At 49.3% G+C, this 19,347-nt stretch overlaps 2 protein-coding genes across 2 annotated transcripts; both read left to right on the forward strand.

Annotated features, from left to right (window-relative positions):
• The first annotated feature begins 801 nt into the window (after positions 1–801).
• On the forward strand, positions 802–3,630 carry CCNO (cyclin O). Its single transcript, XM_002696329.6, has 3 exons — positions 802–1,832; positions 2,470–2,655; positions 3,122–3,630. Exons 1-3 carry the CDS (start codon positions 1,227–1,229, stop codon positions 3,605–3,607), a joined length of 1,278 nt encoding a protein of 425 aa, XP_002696375.2. The 5' UTR covers positions 802–1,226; the 3' UTR covers positions 3,608–3,630.
• Positions 3,631–6,875: 3,245 nt separating this feature from the next.
• Positions 6,876–17,209, forward strand: MCIDAS (multiciliate differentiation and DNA synthesis associated cell cycle protein). The gene is made up of 7 exons (XM_002696330.6): positions 6,876–7,615; positions 7,703–7,799; positions 7,972–8,063; positions 11,507–11,579; positions 12,158–12,351; positions 12,946–13,056; positions 13,309–17,209. The coding sequence occupies exons 1-7, from the start codon at positions 7,499–7,501 to the stop codon at positions 13,747–13,749; spliced, it is 1,125 nt and encodes a 374-aa protein (XP_002696376.1). The 5' UTR covers positions 6,876–7,498; the 3' UTR covers positions 13,750–17,209.
• The last annotated feature ends 2,138 nt before the right edge of the window (positions 17,210–19,347 follow it).

Raw genomic sequence — 19,347 nt, forward strand, 5'->3', positions numbered from 1 at the left:
TACCTGAATCTCTAGAAGACATCACCCCACATATTTCTGGGAACAAGGATTTACACCTTGATTACATATATCTGTTAGCTTTCTTCTGGAATGAAAATGGCAGAATCTGCTCTCAATACAGCACCTAGTAACTCATCTCTTGAAGCACTGCAAAATTCATCAGCCAGAGGGTATGCAGGCTTTCTGCCACTGGGAGATGCCTGTAAGGCTGACTAGATGCTATTTGTGCCTCTTGTCCCAAAGGATCTGAGCCCCTTAAGAAGATTCACTCAGGCCAGAGAAGCACTGTCCTCTCTACCAGGACAAGAAGCTGCCGTCTAATCCAGTCTTTCTCGCCAGGACGCTCCTAGCCTCCCCAACCTCAGTTCTTCTCTAAGCTTCTGAAGGAAGCTTCCTCAAAGAAAACTTCCATTTTGAAGGAGAAGAAACGGGAAGCACGTTATAACCAAGAAAGATTGGGCCTCCAGGGGCAGAGGGTCAGAAGTTAATGATCTAAAACCTAACAGGCTGTGAGCAATTCAGTAAAGCTAGAAATGCAACCCCCAGAGAATACTCAGTTCTTAAACTGCTGCAGCTTACTTGGTTTGGGGAGAAAATACGCAGAAAGTATTCCAGGGCCGGTGGACGCGCTGCTGGAGGTTCCTCGGGCAGTCTTCTGTTAGGAGCGCGAATACCTGCTGGCTGACTGGCTGAACTGGCCCCTGGAGATACAGCAGCAGCGCCCAGGAACCTTCGGAGGCTCTGCTTCCCGGCCCGGCGAAAGGAGAGATACTGACTACTCGGGCCTGCCTAAAACGAAAATCACAAAAGCAATTGAATTATCATTATTGCTTGTATGAGTCACTGAAGAAAACTTCTGTGCTGACCGAATTCTAGCTGGAGGCTTCGTTTGGAGCTGGGAAGTGTGACCTTTACAAAATTACCGACCTGGATTAGAGACAGCATAGAAGGTGCTCGCACGTGTCGAGACCATCTGGTCAAGTTGAGATGCCCTCGGGGAAATCTTTTTCCGGGGCGCACAGTAGAGCCCCTCAGCTGGATTCTGCGTTCACTTGGCCTCACCGCCGCCCCGCCTCTACTCCTACTCCACGCGGCGCGGGCAAATCCCGCCGGCAGCCGGGTGCAGTTGCTCAGGTAACAAGGGATGCGCTGGGGGCCGGGGGCACAAGGCGAGAGCGCTCGGCCCGCGGTAGCTACCCCTCCCCGGTGCAGACGCAGGAGGCTAAATGTGCCAGCTGCGCGCTCGCGAGCGGGTGTTTAGCCGGGAAAGCGCGGGTTCCGTGGGGCTCTCGGCTCAGCCAGTGAGAGGCCAGGGGTGTGGCCGAGGTAACGCGCAGGCCGAGTACTTACGGGCTGGCGGCGAGTCTGGACTGGTATCTGCACTCCCGGGCGCGCGGGTCCACTTTCTCCGCAGCCCGGGAGTCATAGAACGGCCGTCCGACTTCATTATGGTGACCCCCGGCCCCACCAGCCCCACCAGCCCCATGAGCCCCGCCGCCTGGGCTGCGAGGCAGGACGCCCGGAACCTCCGCGCCCCGGTGAAGAAGAGCCGGCGCCCACGCCTACGAAGGAAGCAGCCGCTGCAACCGCTTAACATAAGCCCACTCCCGGGAGACTCTGGCGTTTGCGACCTGTTCGAGTCCCCCAGCTCCGGCTCGGATGGCACAGATAGCCCCGCCGCGCGAGACTGCAGCCCCGTGCCGGGTGCCGCCCAGCAGCTGGCGCAGCTCGATCTGCAGACCTTCCGCGACTACGGTCAGAGCTGCTACGCCTTCCGCAAGGCGCGGGAAGGCCGCTTCCACCCGCGGGAGTCGCTGGCGCGGCAGCCACAAGTGAGGTGCTGGCGGAGCCAGCTCTCCGCCACCGCTCCTCCTCCTCTCCCGGGCTCTTTCTTTTCCTGTTCTGTCCGCCCTCCGCGGCGCCCCGGCCCTCGCCAGCCCTGCTTCTCTCCCTCCCTCCGCCCGGGTCGGAGCGAGAAAGAGCTTTGAAGGGCCGGGCCATCAGCCTCATTTTACAGATGGAGAAAAGGGGGGCCTGGACGGCCTCAGTGACAGACCCGAGGTCTCCAAACTGGATAGCAGGGACCCGGTAGAATGCAGAGGAGTTACGACAGTTTCTAGGTTCGAGTCCGGACTCCTACCCACCCCGGCAAGTTACTTAACAATCTGAAGCTTGCTTCTTCATTTGCCAAGTGTGGGGACCCTTTGAATTGCTGAGAGGATTACACGAGGTAACGTGTATCCGCACTGGGCACAGCGCCAGGCATGAATCCAGGCGTCCCGGCGCCCAGCCCCGCCTGTGCTCTCCTCAGCGGCGCTGCGCACCTGTTTCCCAGTTTCCAGCACCTCTGGCCTTTTCCTTTGTTTTTCGCCTCCCTCCGGGGACGCTCCGGGTCTTGGTGCCCTGTCCCTTCCACAGTCTCTCTGAGCCCTAGGCTCAGCGGGTCCGCCTCCTTCCTCCCTCTGGCAGGTGACGGCGGAGTCCCGCTGTAAGCTGCTCAGCTGGCTAATCCCCGTGCACCGCCAGTTCGGCCTTTCCTTCGAGTCGCTGTGCCTGACGGTGAACACTCTGGACCGCTTCCTTAGCACCACGCCCGTGGCTGCAGACTGCTTCCAGCTGCTCGGGGTCACTTCTCTGCTCATCGCTTGCAAACAGGTACCTCCTCATGGGGTCTCGGGCTCTCCAGTGCACTAGACTGAACGCTAGGCTCCCTGAACTCATTTTGGCAGAGGTTTGCACATTTACCTACCCCACAGCCTTAACTTCACAACTACCCCCCGCCCCGCCCCGGCCAAACGAACAATCCTTTCACTCAGTACCCAAAGAAAAAAGCCAAGTCTCCACAGCTCTCCGTAGCCTCTCTATTCTAGTCGCGGGGCGGGGGGCGGTGGGGGGGTGGGGGTGGAAATCTGCCAAATTTCTCAAACCTGTTTTCTGCGCGACGGTAATTAGAGAAACTGCGCAGAAAATATACCCCAGACAACTACAGTGGAAGTATGGAGAGAGGAAGCCCCCACATATCTCTCTGGAAGGGATGGGGGGAGTCCTGGTTCGCCTGGGGCGGGGGAGGGCTTTGGCCCCGGATGCTGCACAACTAGGGCTGAGTGTCTTTGTGTTACAGGTGGAGGTGCACCCGCCTCGCGTGAAGCAGCTTCTGGCCCTGTGCTGCGGTGCCTTCTCCAGGCAGCAGCTCTGCAACCTCGAATGCATCGTGCTGCACAAACTGCATTTCAGCCTGGGCGCTCCCACCATCAGCTTCTTCCTGGAGCATTTCACGCACGCGCGCGTGGAGGCCGGGCAGGCCGAGGTCTCCGAAGCCCTGGAAGCGCAAGCCTTGGCGCGCGGGGTGGCGGAGCTGAGCCTGGCTGACTACGCTTTCACCAGCTACACCCCCTCCCTGCTGGCCATCTGTTGCCTGGCGCTGGCCGACCGTATGCTGCAGCTCCCTCGCCCCATGGACTTGCGCCTGGGCGGGCACCCTGAGGCGGCGCTGCAGGACTGCCTGGGCAAGCTGCAGCTTCTGGTGGCCATAAACGGAACCTCCCTGACTCATATGTTGCCCCTCCAGATCCGAGAGAAGTGCTGCCTGTCCTCGAGCTTGAAATAAAGTAGACCCTTGGTCTCCTTTGATCCCCTCTTGGCTGTTGGACCTTTCCCATTGCGCTGAAAGAGTACAGTACTGACCCAACGAGGGGCTTTCAGGGGTCCCACTTAGTCTCCAGGTCATCCTGCAGGTTGTATAGTGTAAGGTAGTAGCATCTCATTGTTTTGCTAAGAGCACAGGAGAGAAAAGCAAATCTCTCCTCAATAAACAGGCTGTCTTGGTGGTTTATCTGAATATTACAAATGCAAGCATTTGTCCGGAAGAGGGAAGGTGAAAGCAAGGCGAGAATAGAGGTGGTCAGTAACTAAGGAGAGCACCTTCCTCCCTTGGGGCATCTCTGTTTGGAAACACCAGGTCCCTTGAGGTTTCTGTAGCCAGTTACAAGGCGAGTCAGGTTCACTTGTTGGCCTGAAACCAGGGACCCTCTTGTTAGGAAGTTGAAGACTGCTTACTCCTAGAGATTCAAAGGGTGTGGTGGGGTGTGAGACTGAAAATGCACTGCAGCCCATGTTGTTTATGGGGGTGGGAGGGGGAGGGCGAAAAGCACACTGCTGGTGCCCGGAGACGCCAAACTGACAAACTTTGGGACCAGGCAGTGCCACTAGCAAGTAAGAGAGCTACCCTGGTAAATGCCAGATAAGGAAAAATGAAGGCTTTGCAGGCAGTGGTGGCCACTACAAATTGAATCCATTTATCCTGCCATCGCACCGCTTGTCTTATACCTGCTACATGTGAACCCACAGTAACAATATTACAATAGTAACAGCGCTTACATGTACCAGGCACAGTGTTCAGCGTTTGTTGTCTCAATGCCTCCAACAATAGGCGGAGTCTATTATCCCATTTTTCAGAGAAGGACACGGCCACAGAGAGGCTGAACAACAGTGGAGCAGCCAGGATTTGAAAGCAGGGGTCTGAATCCAGAGTCCCACCCTTTGCCACAACACTCAATTTCTCTCACTTACAGGTTTCTGAAAATGCTCAAAAAAGTCTCTTCCCAAGGCAGATGTGGGACAAGTGATCTGCTCAATACCCTCCATTCAATAGGGACTATGGAGAATGTATTTGGAGAGCCAGTACAGTCCCTGCCTCTGGTCATGTTGCAGGAGTCATTTTACAGACGGAAAAGCGAGTTAAAAAAAATGGGACAGAGGCTTGCTGGAGTTCTGACTCCACAGCTGTCCCACCATCTTCATCCTCACTGTTGGGAATCTGCTGTAGGCCCTGAATCTATAGCCTCCTGCAAATTTCTTAACTTGAACCCAAAGGCCAACTGTCACCAGGGCTGTTTTGAAGCTTAAACTAGATTCTTATTAGGTAATATAAAGTAGTGGTTAAACATCTGGGCTCTGAGATCAATTTGCTGGGTGACTTTAAGCAAGTCATATATCTGTGCTTAAGTCTCTCTTGTAAAAAGGAGAATAACGGTAACACTTACCTGGAAGTGTTGAGGTATAGATTTAATGAGATGTTCTCTACACGCCCCTCAGCACAGGTCTTGCCTGGTACATAGCAAATCTTCAAGAAGGCTGGTGCAGCCTACACAATGATGGGAAGGGAGGTTACACAGAAAGAAAACAAAATAGAGATAAAGCAAATATAGGAAAATGTTAATGCTACCATTGTTCATTGTTTTTCAAATTTTCTATATGGTAGGAAAAAATCAAGTTGGGGGGAATAGACTGTCATTCTACTGCATTTAGAATAAATCTGAATGTATGACAAATGGTATAAATAAAAAGCAAACTCAAAACATATTTAGAGACACTTCCTTGCTCTTCTTAGGCACCAATGTACACTCTAGAGAGAGAAGCACCTGACGTTAGGCGTTAGGCGTCTGGGACCTCTTCTCTCCTGATAGGTTGATATGCTGTGCTTTCCAGGAACTTTCTCCTTGGCTCAGGGAAAGGGAAGTGGTAATCCCCAAGCTGTTTGAGGAAAAGCTGGTCTGTGATGGTGAAAAGGAGGAGGAGAAAAATCATACCATCTCTTCCAAGTTCCAATATATCTGGACCCCTAAGCCCGAGTGTTAGGGGTTGGGTATCTCTGCAAAAGAATGACTTGAGCAATTGTCTTCACCAGCATTTACTCCATCACTCAGCTGAGACTGATATGGGTGATTTGGTGCCAGAAATCATCGAGACCAGGATAATCATGCTATTCCAGCACCCATTGCCACAGAAAATCTATTGCACATATTAAAATAGAATACCCTTATTTTTCTACGCCAGCTTGGAACTCATGATAGAAAATGGGCCTGTTTTGGATCTTGGGATATGTAGAGATCTCCCCGAAACTCAGCTAAGAGCTTCCCCAATCCTTTTACAAACTGGGAAGTCATTAAGGATAGGAACTGGGAATGGACTAGCTAGTGGCTAGGCCACTTGGGAACCAGAGGAAGTAGGAGACAAATTGGGCAACAGGCTGTGGGAGGCTGGAAATGCAGCTGAAAAGGCTTCTCAAAACAGCATTAATTTATCCACACCAAGTGCCAGTCACATTACATAAACAGTCTCATCTTCACAGCAACTCTCTTGAAGTTAGTGTTTTGGTTTAATGGTTTTTCAAAAGAACTAGGGTTCATGGATCTGGCGGAGCCTGGGTTCCGACCCTAAAGCCAGAGCTTTTTCCTCGCCATCAGCAATACCACACCACCTCTATCTGGCTGACCTCACTGGGTTCCTGCATCTATAGGTGGGTCAGTCTCTAAGTCTCTTCTAATTATATCATTAGGTTGCTTTCCATCTCTGTTAGGGCAATCTTGTGTAGGAATCCAGATAACAGGTGCAAATAGAAGAGGATCATGCCCTTTAAAAGAGGATCTTGCATTACTCCTGTGAGGTATAAGACATCAACAAGGCGCCCAATGGAGGGTCACAAAGATTTCAACTTCAGATGATTGTTCAAGTTAGATGGATCTAAGAGTGGTCCTGAGAGAGACCTCTCACCCAAGCAGCTGAAGATGCCCCTTCCTGGGAGAGGCTTCCAGCTTGGGAAAGAGGAGCCAAGACTCCCGCAGAGCAGTCGAAGCAGGGTGTACGAAAAGTGGCCAAGTGCTTGGAGAGGTGGCTGGGGCTTCCGTGGGAGAGACCTGGGTTTTAGGGGATTTGGGGCTGTAGAGACATGCGACCCTCTGTTGTAAAGTCTATGTTCAGGTGCTGCTGCCTGAGAAAGTGCGGGGTACGGGTCTGGAGAAGGGCTCTAGGCTTCAGACAAAGTAAAGTCAGCACCAAGACGGCTCTCCTCCAGCCCTTCCGTAATCTGGGGTTATTCTGGGGAGTCCCCGCTGGAATTCTACATCCCCACCAAATCCTACATACATGGCGGGGCAAATGCTGGGCTCTGGCTTTGGCGATGGACGCTCCAAGTTTGTTTCGTGCCTTGTGGCTGGGGGAGGAAGAAAATGAAATCAGAATCGTTGACTTTCCCATTCCCGCCGTCCGTAGGCGGGAAGGCTGTACCCAGAGTTAGGGACCAGTAGGGGATGTCCTCCCCTTCTCTCTTGTCTGGCGCGGCCGGGAGGCTGCGGCGCCAATGCCAGCCTAAAGGGCGCTCGCGGGCCTCGGCCCCGCGCTCCAGTTCCCGGGGGAAGCCGCGTTGCCAGGTTGGGTTTAACGCCTCCGCCAAAGTGCAGATTGTCCGGGGCTGAAGGCGCCACCTCTGGCGCTCCGGCGCGAGCCGCCCCTCCCGCGCGGCGTCCCCCCCTCTCCACCGAGCCCTCCCTCCTCACCTCCACTGTAATTCCTTTGCCCCACCCCGACCACGCGCCTCCCCGACTTCTGGCCGGCCTCAGAGCCTCCCGAGCGCTGGGTGTAGAGTCGCCATCCCGGCCCGGGCCGCCGCCTCCGAGAAGTCGGCGCGGGGCTCCGGGCCTGAAGCGGACCCGGAGGCAGGATGCAGGAGTGCGGGGCGACCGCGGCGGGTCGCCGGGCCTTCGACAGCATTTGCCCCAACAGGATGCTGGATCCGCGAGGCCGGCCCATCAGCAAGCCCGGGAAGCCGGAGAGGAAGGTGGGGCCAACGGGCCGGGGCCGGGCGGGGTCTGCACGCTCCCGGCCCCAGGGCTGACCCGCGCTCACCGTTTCTGTGCCCGGCTAGTTCGCTCCTCCGCGGAAGTTCTTTCCCGGTAGCAGCGGCTGCAACCGGGTATCGGTGTACGAGGATCCCCCAGACGCCGAGACCCCTGCACTGCCAGGTGAGCACGGTGGTCCCTGCTCGACCCCTCGAGTTCCCCAAGTCGGGTGGGTGGGGCGCGCGAGGCTGAAAAGAACCTGGGGTTTCGGAATGTCTGGCGGCGATGCCCGCGGCTAGCCCTTGCGGGAGGCTCAGGGTCCGCCCGGCGCGTGTCTCGGGTTCTCGCCGCGCAGCGCTCACCACCATAGACCTGCAGGACCTCGCTGACTGCTCCTCGTTTCTTGGGTCCGACCCGCCGCCTGGTGGTGACTCAGCCGCCTCACAGGTACTTCCCCTGGTGGAATGCCCCCTGCCTCTCAGCCCAATGTTCTATTTCCCGAGTTTCCTTAAAGAGCCGTTTGGGGAGGAGAGCACAGGAACACCTGGTTAGCAGGGAGAGATGTCCTGCAGGAATCCGAACCGCGAGAATAGGAACTCCCTCCTCCCTCCTAGTATGTTAACGGTGGCTCCATTCTCAGAGCTGTTTTGACCAACTCTGCACAGGGAGGGCTCCCCTGCCAGACGGGTCTCCCGTTCTCCTCCCCATCTATTTCTTGGAGCTGCGGTAGAGCAACTCGGAGGTTGCACACCGAGAGATCAGGTGGGTGGGTGGGAGCACAGTTGCGCTCTGGGCACCAGATCAGCGCGTGCTCTCTGTCCTTCCAACATGCCTTTCCGGGTCATTCATTAACTATTTTCATTCCCTGGATGTCTAAGGAGTGTGGAGATTGGAGAATAACTTCTCCATCAAGACCGGAAAAAACGAAGAGAATTTACATTTGGAGGAAGCCAGAAGAGTAACAAAGGATTTGAAGAAATCTGACTGAAAACGTTGTTCTCTACAGAGATGGCCCTTCAGCAGATGGGCACTTTATAAAAGTCCTTTTCACCCTCTGCAAAGGCTACTGTCACTCCCATGAGGGAAAGAGGCATTTCCCCCAAGAAAACCTATCCTCTCACTTCCATCTCATTCCTACCACTCACCAGGGCTGAGACCAGAAGCCTGGCTCACTGATGGGATATGAAGTGCCCAGAAGGACAGGAGGTCCTAGCTAGATGGCACCTACAAGAAGAGCCAGTTCCAGGTTCCTGGCAGCAGGTGCTGGGGACATGAGAGTATAGAACTCTCCAGAGGATATGACCACCTCCTAGAACTGTGATTGGGATGGTGGAACAAAGTGTCCCAGGGTCTAAGTGCCTCTTAGAATTGGGCAGAGCCCAGGGAGACTTGGGGTAGGTGGCCACTGAGAGTAGAGACTAGTAAGGCAGGAAAAGTGGGCGTTGCCCTGCAGAAGCTATTTATTCTCTTGTTCTCTTAGAGTCTGGATGCTCAGATTAAAAAAAAAAAAAAGACAATACAGGAGCATCATTCAACTGACCCGGAGGGTTACATAACTCCCTTACTCCAACATGTTTATTTTGCAAGAGAAAAAGCAGGCTTTTGCTGAATTTTGGCTTATATATACAGAACTTAAATTTGACATCATGTTCTGTTTTAGTTTTTTTTTCCCCCTGCTGTTTGTGTTGGAGAAGTGCCAGGTTTTTATCTAATTGGGAAGATAGTAACAGAGTAACCACAGAAATATCATTGAACTACCTAAGATTGTGGCACTAGTGGCAAAGAACCCGCCTGCCAATGCAGGAGACATAAGAGACTCAGGTTCAACCTCTGGGTCAGGAAGATCCCCTGGAGGAGGAAATGGCAACCCACTCCAGTATTCTTGCCTGGAGAATTCCATAGACAGAGGAATCTGGCAAGCTACAGTCCATAGTGTCACACAGAGTCAGGCACGACTAAAGCGATTTGGCACAGCATGCACCAAAGATTAAGCCCACAAACCAGAGCCCACGAACCGAACCAAAGTCAGCCCATGTCTCCTTTGAGTTTCAGAGAGTTTTAAGGGCAGAGCTCTTTCCAGATGGCCCAAGAGATCCAGCAGTTGTCCTGGGGAAGGCAGAGCTGGTGCAGAAGGAGATACATCCCCAGAGGAAGACTCTCCAGGGGAACCCTCTGGCCAGTACACACTCTGGTTATATTTCTCCTTCCTGTTGGGGAAAGTGGACACAGAGAGGAAGTGCTCTAGAAGTGTTTGGGGTCCAGAATGGGCCAAGACCTGGGATAGCACAGGAGAAAGCATTTCCTGGGCACCATTCCCTTAGGTGGCCTCCAGTCTTCTTGTGGTAAGAGCTTTTCTCTACTAAGAGGGAGACATTTTAGCCCTTGGAAAATGCCTCATTTCTGACTCTTTCAACCAGGGAAGAATCTGTGCTTCAGGATCTGTCTGGGGCCCTCAGTCCTTCCTTGCTAAGCTGCCTTCCCTTTACAATCTCAGATTTCAATTGGTGCTAGACTTCTCCTCCCTGAAGGAAATGGATAACTTGTACATTCTTTGAAGTTAGAGTCAGATTAAGCTCTGACTTATTCTGGCCTGGAGAATTCCATGGACTGTGTAGTCCATGGAATTGCAAAGAGCGGGACACAACTGAGTGACTTTCACTTTCACACTTCAACTTCAGATTAAGCTCCTCTTCTCAGAAGTATCTGAATGGTTAAGATGGGCTTTTGGGAGACGAGTAAGATTAACCCAGAGGAATTAAAAAAAAAAAAAAAAAAGATGATAGAACAAAGATCATTAGAACAGATATTTCTGGTGGGCGTATTGGACGCATCTCAGATCATGCCCCTTGAGGGACCTCTTTCCCCTTCCCCGAGCTCTTCATTGGAAGCCAGGCTTTCCTAAAAAAAAAAAAAGAAAAAGAAATAGAAGCTAGAGGCAACGAGGGGTAGAGGAAAGAGGATTTGAAATAGGCACCAGCATTCTGGAGCAGAAGCTCCAGTTTCACTATTTCAAAGTTGGGTGCTTGGGCAACTCGATTTCTCTGAGTTCAGCTTCTCCATCAGGGGAGGAATCACTTCTTGATCTCTGCTAGCTTCCTGAACTGCTGTGAGAATTAACAGAGAAAATCAGCGTATAAGAGTTTTGTCAGCTCTGTCCGCGAATTAAGGGAATAAGAAATTTCCTGGCAGCCAGCATTTACCGTACCCTTTGGTTTCACTCACCCAGGCACATTGCAGGAACCCAGGAGAGCGTCCAGTCCACAATGTTAGAGGTGCATCACGCTGGACGGGGAAAAGTCAACTCCAACTTTTTGAGAAGCAAAACAGCAATAGGGACCACGCCGGCTGCATGCTGAACAGAGGCACTTTCCACATAGCATCCTTAGCCCATCATGTCTTAGCCGACCTTTTCCTTTTCTTGGTGGGGACGGGTGGTTTAGCTGTGATTGAGCCTTCTCGGGTTATCTGGCCTGGAGTTACTGTTTTGGATGCCCCTGCACGCTGGCAGATCTTGGGAGCAAGGACAGAGTGTTTGCACACCGTGCTCCCAGCTCTTAGAGCTGTGGCCCCTTGGTCTGTGAGAGGTAAGTCTGAGCTGGAGGTCTGCGGCCTCACTAGGCGGCGGAGGTGAGCTGAACACAGTTTCCGCGCCTGGCAGGACCCTCGCAGCAGGGTCCCCACTTGGAGTGTCCCTCTCCCCACCATGGCAGTGCAAGCCTCCTGGATTCCGCGCCTCAGGCGGGACTTTGATTTTCAGGTATAAGTTTCCACTGTGAATGCGTTTGGGCTTAGACCTGCCACCGAGTCCCAGAGGTTAGCTGACCGTCTAGGAAGTGTTCTAGACCCCCCAGGCTTAACATTAACTAGTTTTCACCTCTGGTTTATTTCAGAGCCATTCCCTGCAAACGGCAGCGGACTTCGATCTGCAGGATTTCAGAGACACTGTGGATAATCTCATTGCAGGCAAGTGCAGTTTCTGCAGTAAAATTAAAGCGGGGGTGTCTTCCACCCCTCAAATCCTACAAGTTCGAATTTCGTGGCCCTGAAGGTGGTAAACTGTGTACCTATTAACAACTCGCCAGCAACTCATCAAAGTGTCAGGCTCTTCCATATTTAGGGGATCCCCTCCCTTTTCCTTATGGTGAAGATGAATCGCTGGATCGCTATAGATAGCCTTTTCTCCACTTGCCAGTGCAACTTCTGGAAGAGAGCCCAGCCTTAAGCTGTGACGTGGCTAGGAAGAGCCTGGGTGACAGGAGTGTGCGGAGTAGTGGATTTGGGTGACTTCAGACAAGTTTGCCCCGGCCACTGTGGAGGTTCAGTGTAGAGCGTCTCAACAGGCATTTATTGAGCACCTGCTGAAAGTGTACAGGATATCAAGAAGGGCCTGGGAATCGTGGGGATTGCAGAGTGAGGGTTGATTTATCAATAAAGAAAAATCTCTATATAAACCCTACACCCATAGTGACATTTTGCCCCTGTAGTTAGCCAGGCGCGAGTCTGAGGCTGCAAACCCAGCTCCCTCTCTTCCTCTTCATCAGACTCATCCTCTTTGATGTCGCCTTCCCTGGCGGGTGGAGATCTCCCGTTCTCTCCTAGCGACGTCCTGCCATTTGGTCCCTGTCTCTCCCCGCCGCTGAGCCCACCTGAAGTGCCCCCGCCAGAGCAGTACTGGAAGGAGGTGGCCGACCAGAACCAGAGGGCATTGGGGGACGCGCTCATCGAGAATAATCAAGTAGGGACACTGGGCTGGCGTTTAGGAATCCTGGGTTAGGGGCAGGGCATGGTGCTCGGGGACGAAGTGGAGGCTGCAGGTGCAGAAATGTGCCCCGTTGGCACGTTAGAACCAGTGGATCAGTCCAAGTAGCTGCTATTCCTCCACTGGCTCAGTTTACAACGTCCCTAAGTGGGAGAAATCCTACCCACCGGATTTTTATTAGGGCCACCAATATTTATTGAGGGCCATATGCCTAGTATTGCGCTTACCCATTTACTTTTCCTCATTTAATACCCACAGACATTGAGCTAGATACTCTTACCAGCCTCACTTTGCAGATAAGGAAACTGAGGTACAAGAAGATTGAACTTCGGAGGCAGAATCTGTATCTGCCTGTTGCCCAAGTCAGCACTCCTCATCACTATACGGACGATTTACTGAGAAACATTCTAAGTGCTTTGTAATAAAAACTGATTATTCTCACCAGTGTAAACGTTCTTGGGCCCCCAAGTTTCTGATTAGACGTGAGGATCTGGGTTCAGTTCCTGCCGAGTGTACAGACGAGAGAGAGCACGGGAGCCTACAACTCGATGTTTGGGTCCCCTCCTGCAGCTGCACGCGACGCTGACCCAGAAACAGGAGGAAATCGCCTCCCTGAAGGAGCGCAATTTGCAACTGAAGGAACTAGCCAGTCGGACCCGGCACCTGGCCTCGGTGCTGGACGTAAGTGGGGCGCGGGCGTGTAGAACACTGCATAAGTCGGAAATACTCCTGTGTACCCTTCACCCCCACCCTGCTCCCAGTGTTGGGACTCGGAGAGGGTCGAGGGAAGGAGAGGACCGCTGGCAGCTCTCTGAGTCACTTGCAGGGGTCTGCCGAGTCGCGCTGTTGGAAGTTAGCCCAGGCCTCCTTCGAGAGCCAATCAGAGGCGAGTCTGGCTGGTCCCAGGGCGGCGCTCCTCCTCATCTCTTGTAGAAGCTGATGATCACCCATTCCCGGGATCCCGGGGCGGCAGCCGAGCCCTTCCTGCTCAAGGCGACGGCCAAAAGGAGCCTGGAGGAGTTGTTCAGCGCTGCGGGACAGGATTGCGCGGAAGTGGACGCCGTTCTGAGGGAGATTTCCGAGCGCTGCGATGAAGCTCTGCAGAGCCGCGATCCCAAGAGGCTCCGGCTGCAGCCCGAGCCCCAGAGCCTGGACCGCAGGCCCGGGAACCTGCACGGCGCCTTCCCGGGGCTGCGCACAGACTGCAGCCTGAGCACGCTGAACCTGAGCCACAGTGAGCTCGAGGAGGGCGGCTCCTTTAGCACCCCCATCCGCAGCCACAGCACCATCCGCACCCTTGCTTTCCCCCAGGGCAATGCCTTCACCATCCGGACCGCCAACGGGGGTTACAAATTCCGCTGGATCCCCAGTTGAGCTGGTATGAGGTCCTCCGAAACACTGCCTCTATGCAGATTGAAGCGCCTGGAAGCTAAACGCGGGTAGCTGAAACCTGGTTTCTCAGAACTCCCTCTGCAGGATCGATACCACCCTGAAACTTTTTTTTTTTTCTTTCCAGGAACAAGAACGTAAAACGTTTTGATACTGATGCACTGTAAAGTTCTGTAAAATACTGTATAGTCCCTCCCCTTTTCACAGCGAAACCGTGTGTATGTGTGTGTGTGCATATATCAGTCAATTTTAAAGTATTTATTTTTAGCAGCTTTGAATTATGTACTTTTCAGAGCTGGAAGGGGACCTAAAAACCACTTCAATTTAGTTCAGTCACTCAGTCGTGTCCGACTCTTTGCTACCCCATGAATCGCAACACGCCAGGCCTCCCTGTCCATCACCAACTCCCGGAGTTCACTCAAACTCACGTCCATCACGTCGGTGATGCCATCCATCCATCTCATCCTCTGTCGTCCCCTTCTCCTCCTGCCCCCAATCCCTCCCAGCATCAGAGTCTTTTCCAATGAGTCAACTCTTCGCATGAGGTGGCCAAAGTACTGGAGTTTCAGCTTTAGTTTTCTATTCCTTCTAAGGAACACCCAGGCCTGATCTCCTTTAGAATGGACTGGTTGGATCTCCTTGCAGTCCAAGGGACTCTCAAGAGTCCTCTCCAACACCACAGTTCAAAAGCATCAATTCTTCAGCGCTCAGCTTTCTTCAGTCCAACTCTCACATCCATACAAACCATAGCCTTGACTAGAGGAACCTTTGTTGGCAAAGTAATGTCTCTGCTTTTGAATATGCTATCTAGGTTGGTCATAACTTTTGTCCCAAGGACTAAGCATCTTTTAATTTCATGGCTGCAGTCGTGATCTTAGCTGTTCTTAATTACATAATGCCCTACTTCTACAGGAAGCAAAAGGAGATTGGAAGAAATTAAGTAATTTTCTACAATCACAGGCGTCATGCGAACCTTCTGAGTGTTCTCACTACTTTTTTCAAAGATTGTAGGTCCAGAAGCCAGGTCTTTGGGTGAACAGTTTCAATACATCACTCATTTCCCTTGATCCATGAAGAACATTTAATTTCGCTACTATTGAAACTTTTCATTGTAGCTGAAGGAATAAAAAATTAGGAGAGGTTAGGATTAAGAATTTCTAATCACTTGTCTCAGGGCAAGCAATAGAACAGGTAAGTGCAGATTCTGAGTCAATGGGTTTTAGCAAAAACAGGTGCTAAACACATTTGTTTGTAATGATTATTCTTATAATTTTGTAAGATTTATGATAAATATTTATATGAATAATATAGTTTTACTTGTCTAAACAGAATAACCACAGAAAAAGCAAGCTTTCTTAGTAAAAAACATTTAAAGAAAATGGCATATCCCACGTGAAAAAGAATGTATTTTAACGTGTTCATTTTTATTTTTTTTGGTAGAAATCAAGTGTGGAAATCTTGGTAAAACTATTTATTTGAATTCCATGGATAAAACTAGGGTACACATTCATGTTTCATATTTCTTGGCTTCATCTTCTAAGAAAAATGGGGGTGTTACCAATGCCTTCACTTTGCCTTTTGTTTATTCCCTTTTGAGTGCCATTCCTTTTCCTATTCTGTTGTGAAATTTTGTGAGTGGAGTATGTCAAGCAGTGATTTGTCCCCACCTCCACAGTCCTCATCATGAGGGCTACTTCTTGTCTTTGGGGGCTCAGCCTGGGCATGTTTCCAACCCTGTTACACCACATAGCTGGTTCTGCCACCTGAATGCTATTCTGAATGGAGTGATCAGGTAACAAACAGGTGAGCTGGGCGGGGTGGCAGAACCTGCTTCTCCAGTTTATCCTGTGTACTGTTATCTACACTGAAATGGCCATTTGGAAAACAAACAAAAAGGTGACAGAGCACATTTCCTCATACTTTGTCTAACAAACGGACTCAAAAAATATACTGGATGGTTCAGAATTCTTTGTATCAGCTTAAATATGAAGTCACTGCAGTTCAGCATCAGAGGAAACAAAACAAAAACAAAACGCTTTAACTTGTTTCGAGAAACAGTCAGCTTGTTAAAAGTTCTTTTCCTCTCCACTCAATTAGTATTTTCATAATGCATTAGCTTCAATGACAGAAAAGTTAAAAAACTATATGTATTTTTCTACTTGTCTTATGCCTCGAATTTAAAAAATTATAAGGCTTATCAAGAATTCCGTGTAAGGTGGTCGGTGGTTTGGGGCCCTTCCCTGAGCTGAATGAGCCCACACACCACAGCTTCCTTGACCTGGTGTTTTCCTTACTTCTTTGGGATGTTAACCACCCAATGACTGAGTGCTTATATTAGCAGTGAAGGGAGCTGTGCCCACTAATATATGTCCTTATGTTCCTTCCATGGTATGAATTCTTGTTACTGCTTGTTGCTGGTTTAGTAGAAAACATCAGTGAGAACAGCTTTGAACCAAATCTTAGCCATTTTCTCCATGATTCTTTGAGCTTATGTTCAGCTGTGTGATCTAGCCTAGATCATGAAGACATGTTAGCCTGAAATTATCACAATAATTTCATTTCAAATAGGACCAGACACCATTCAAGATGTTGGGGAGTCAATCATGAACAAAACCAAGACCTTGTTATACAGAAAATAAAGCAGAGTTTAGGGATAGGATGTAACCAGAATCATTATTTTAGATAACATGGTTGGAGTGTTTCTCGAACACTTTCTATAGCAGCACAATCAGTTTGAAAAAAGAGGCACACACACTTTAGCTAAATTATTTTTAAGGAAATGACTTCATATTTGCAACAGTTAGATGTTGTTGTAAAGTAGTGGTTCTTAAACTGTAGCATGTATCAGAATCAGCTATGCTGCTGCATGCTAAGTCGCTTAAGTCCTGTCCAACTCTTTGCGACCCTATGGACTGTAGCCCATCAGGCTCCTCTGTCCTTGGGATTTCCAAGGCAAGAACACTGGAGTAGGTTTCCATTCCCTTTTCCACAGAATCACTTACAGGGCTTATTAAAACCCAGTTTGCTGGGACCTCCCCAGAGTTTCTGATTTAGTGAATCTGGGTAAAGTCTGAGAATGACAATTTCTTACAAGTTGCAAGGTGATGTTGATGCTTGGACCTAGGACCACTGTTGTAAAGAAATTTTTTAAAGATAACTTTCAAAAAGATTAAAACAAACAAAAACCAGCTGACCTGATGGCATGAAAATAATTCTTGTGATTTAGGATTAAGTTTTTAATAATAAAAATCTTATCTTACATTCAAAAAAGGGCTGTATTTCAAAAAGTTGGAAGTGACAATAATGTACTTTGACAAATGATGTTAAGTAACACAGAAGGTAGCTTCAGTGATGAATTAAATACCTTGAATGAAGGATTTGATGTTGAAAATAAGCATGAAGAGTCTGAATAAAATTATTTATGAAATGTGTTAAAGAAGCTCAATTCAACTGACCCTTAAACGTGCGCAGAGGGATCAGGACCTAGTCCTAATTCTCCTAATTAACTCAAAGTTCACATAGAAGAATAATATGTAACACTTCAGTTGAAGGATTATAATGTCATTAATTTATAATATTAACTAATGATATTTTTGTGTCTATATATAACCTAAAGGATAACTAGATAGTACAATGATACTTAAAGAATTTAAAATTTGGAGTAATGATATGACCAATAAGGAATTAATATCCAACGTATATAAACAGCTCATATAACTCAACATCAAAAAAAAAAAGTAACCTGATTAAAAAATGGGTAGGAATGTGTTATGTTACTTCTATGGTAATAAGAAATTAGGAAGAAAAAAATGAGCAGAAGAACTGAATATATTGTGCGTTTTCCAGAGGAAATGTAGACAACCAATATGAACATTAGAAGATGTTTAACATCACTAATCAACAGAGAAATGGAAATCAGAACCATAATGAGATATTACCTCACACCTGTCAGAATGGCTATCATCAAAAAGAATACAAATAACAAATCTGGGAGGATGTGGAGAAAAGAGAATCCTTGTGTTCTGTTAGTGGGAATGTAAATTGGTACAATCACTATGGAAACCCCTGGAGAAGGAAATGGCAACCCACTCCGATATACTTGCCTGGAGAATTCCATGGACAGAAGAGTCTGGTGGGCTACAGACCATGGGGTCACAAACAGTCAGACACATCTGAGTGACTAACTCACACACTATGGAAACCAGTATGGAAGTTTCTCAGAAACTACAAATAGAACTACCATATGACCCAGCCACTCTTGAATATGCTTTTAAAACCCCAAAACACTAACTGAAAAAGATTCATGCACCCTATTTTTCACAGCAGCATTATTTACAATTGGCAAGACATGGAAACAACGTAAGTGTTGGATAGAGAAAATGTGAGAGCGTGTATACAATGGAATACTCGGTTGTGTCTGACTCTTTGCAACCCTATGGACTGTAGCCGGCCAGGCTCCTCTGTCCATGGAATTCTCCAGGCAAGAATACTGGAGTGGGTTGCCATTTCCTTCTCTAGGGGATCGTCCCGACCCAGGGATTGAACCCAGGTCTTCTGCATTACAGGCATATTCTTTACCATCTGAGCCACTAGGGAAGCCCCTAACGGAACACTGCTGCTGCTGCTGCTAAATCGATTCAGTCATGTCTGACTCTGTGCGACCCCATAGATGGCAGCCCACGAGGCTCCCCCATCCCTGGGATTCTCCAGGCAAGAACACTGGAGTGGGTTGCCATTTCCTTCTCCAATGCATGAAAGTGAAAAGTGAAAGTGAAGTCGCTCAGTCGTGTCCGACTCTTAGCGACTTCATGGACTGCAGCCTACCAGGCTCGGTCCATGGGATTTTCCAGGCAAGAGTACTGGAGTGTGGTGCCATTGCCTTCTCCAAATGGAACACTATTCAGCCATTAAAAAGAATAAAGTTTTGCCATCTGCAACAGCATGGATGGACTTGGAGGGCATTATGCTAAGTGAAACAGATCAGACAGAGAAAGACAAATATTGTATGATATCACTTACATGTGGAATCTAAAAAATACAACAAACTAATGAATACAACAATAAAGAAGCAGACTTACAGATACAGAGACAAACTAGTAGGAGAGAGGGAATAAAGAGGTGGGGGGAAGGGAGCTACAAACTTTCGGGTGTAAGACAGCCTCAAGGATTATACGACACTGAGAATAAAGTCAATCTTTTGTAATAATGGTAAATGGAAAATAACTTTGAAAAATTGTATAAAAATAGTTGAAAGAACAAGAGACTAAATTTCAATAACAAAGATTCAAATGCATAAAAATAGTTCATGTGCAAGCCACAATGTTCGCTTAACAAATGAAAATCAATATACCTTGCAGTTCACACTGATTTTCACTGTTTATAATTTAAAGCAATATGTGAAAATTCCAACTGGCCACTTAACATGACATAATTGAAATAAGTTACATTTCTTTGCTTGCTCACTTTGCCAGTGTTGTTCAATTTTAATCTCCTGTTGAAATGCAACAAAATGATATATCACAGGAATGAGTGACATGAACTCTGACTAACATAAGTTCACAAAGCTTAAAACATGAGAAACTT

This window comes from Bos taurus, chromosome 20 (assembly GCF_002263795.3).
Source record: "Bos taurus isolate L1 Dominette 01449 registration number 42190680 breed Hereford chromosome 20, ARS-UCD2.0, whole genome shotgun sequence".
In the NCBI taxonomy this organism is placed as follows: Eukaryota; Metazoa; Chordata; class Mammalia; order Artiodactyla; family Bovidae; genus Bos; species Bos taurus.

Coding starts and splice junctions, on each gene's coding strand:
- MCIDAS (XM_002696330.6), top strand. CDS start 7,499: ATGCAGGAGTGCGGGGCGACCGCGGCGGGTCGCCGGGCCTTCGACAGC. Junction 11,580..12,157: donor TGTGGATAATCTCATTGCAG/GCAAGTGCAGTT, acceptor CCTCTTCATCAG/ACTCATCCTCTTTGATGTCG. Junction 13,057..13,308: donor ACCTGGCCTCGGTGCTGGAC/GTAAGTGGGGCG, acceptor CATCTCTTGTAG/AAGCTGATGATCACCCATTC.
- CCNO (XM_002696329.6), top strand. CDS start 1,227: ATGTGCCAGCTGCGCGCTCGCGAGCGGGTGTTTAGCCGGGAAAGCGCG. Junction 1,833..2,469: donor CGCTGGCGCGGCAGCCACAA/GTGAGGTGCTGG, acceptor TCCCTCTGGCAG/GTGACGGCGGAGTCCCGCTG. Junction 2,656..3,121: donor TGCTCATCGCTTGCAAACAG/GTACCTCCTCAT, acceptor TTTGTGTTACAG/GTGGAGGTGCACCCGCCTCG.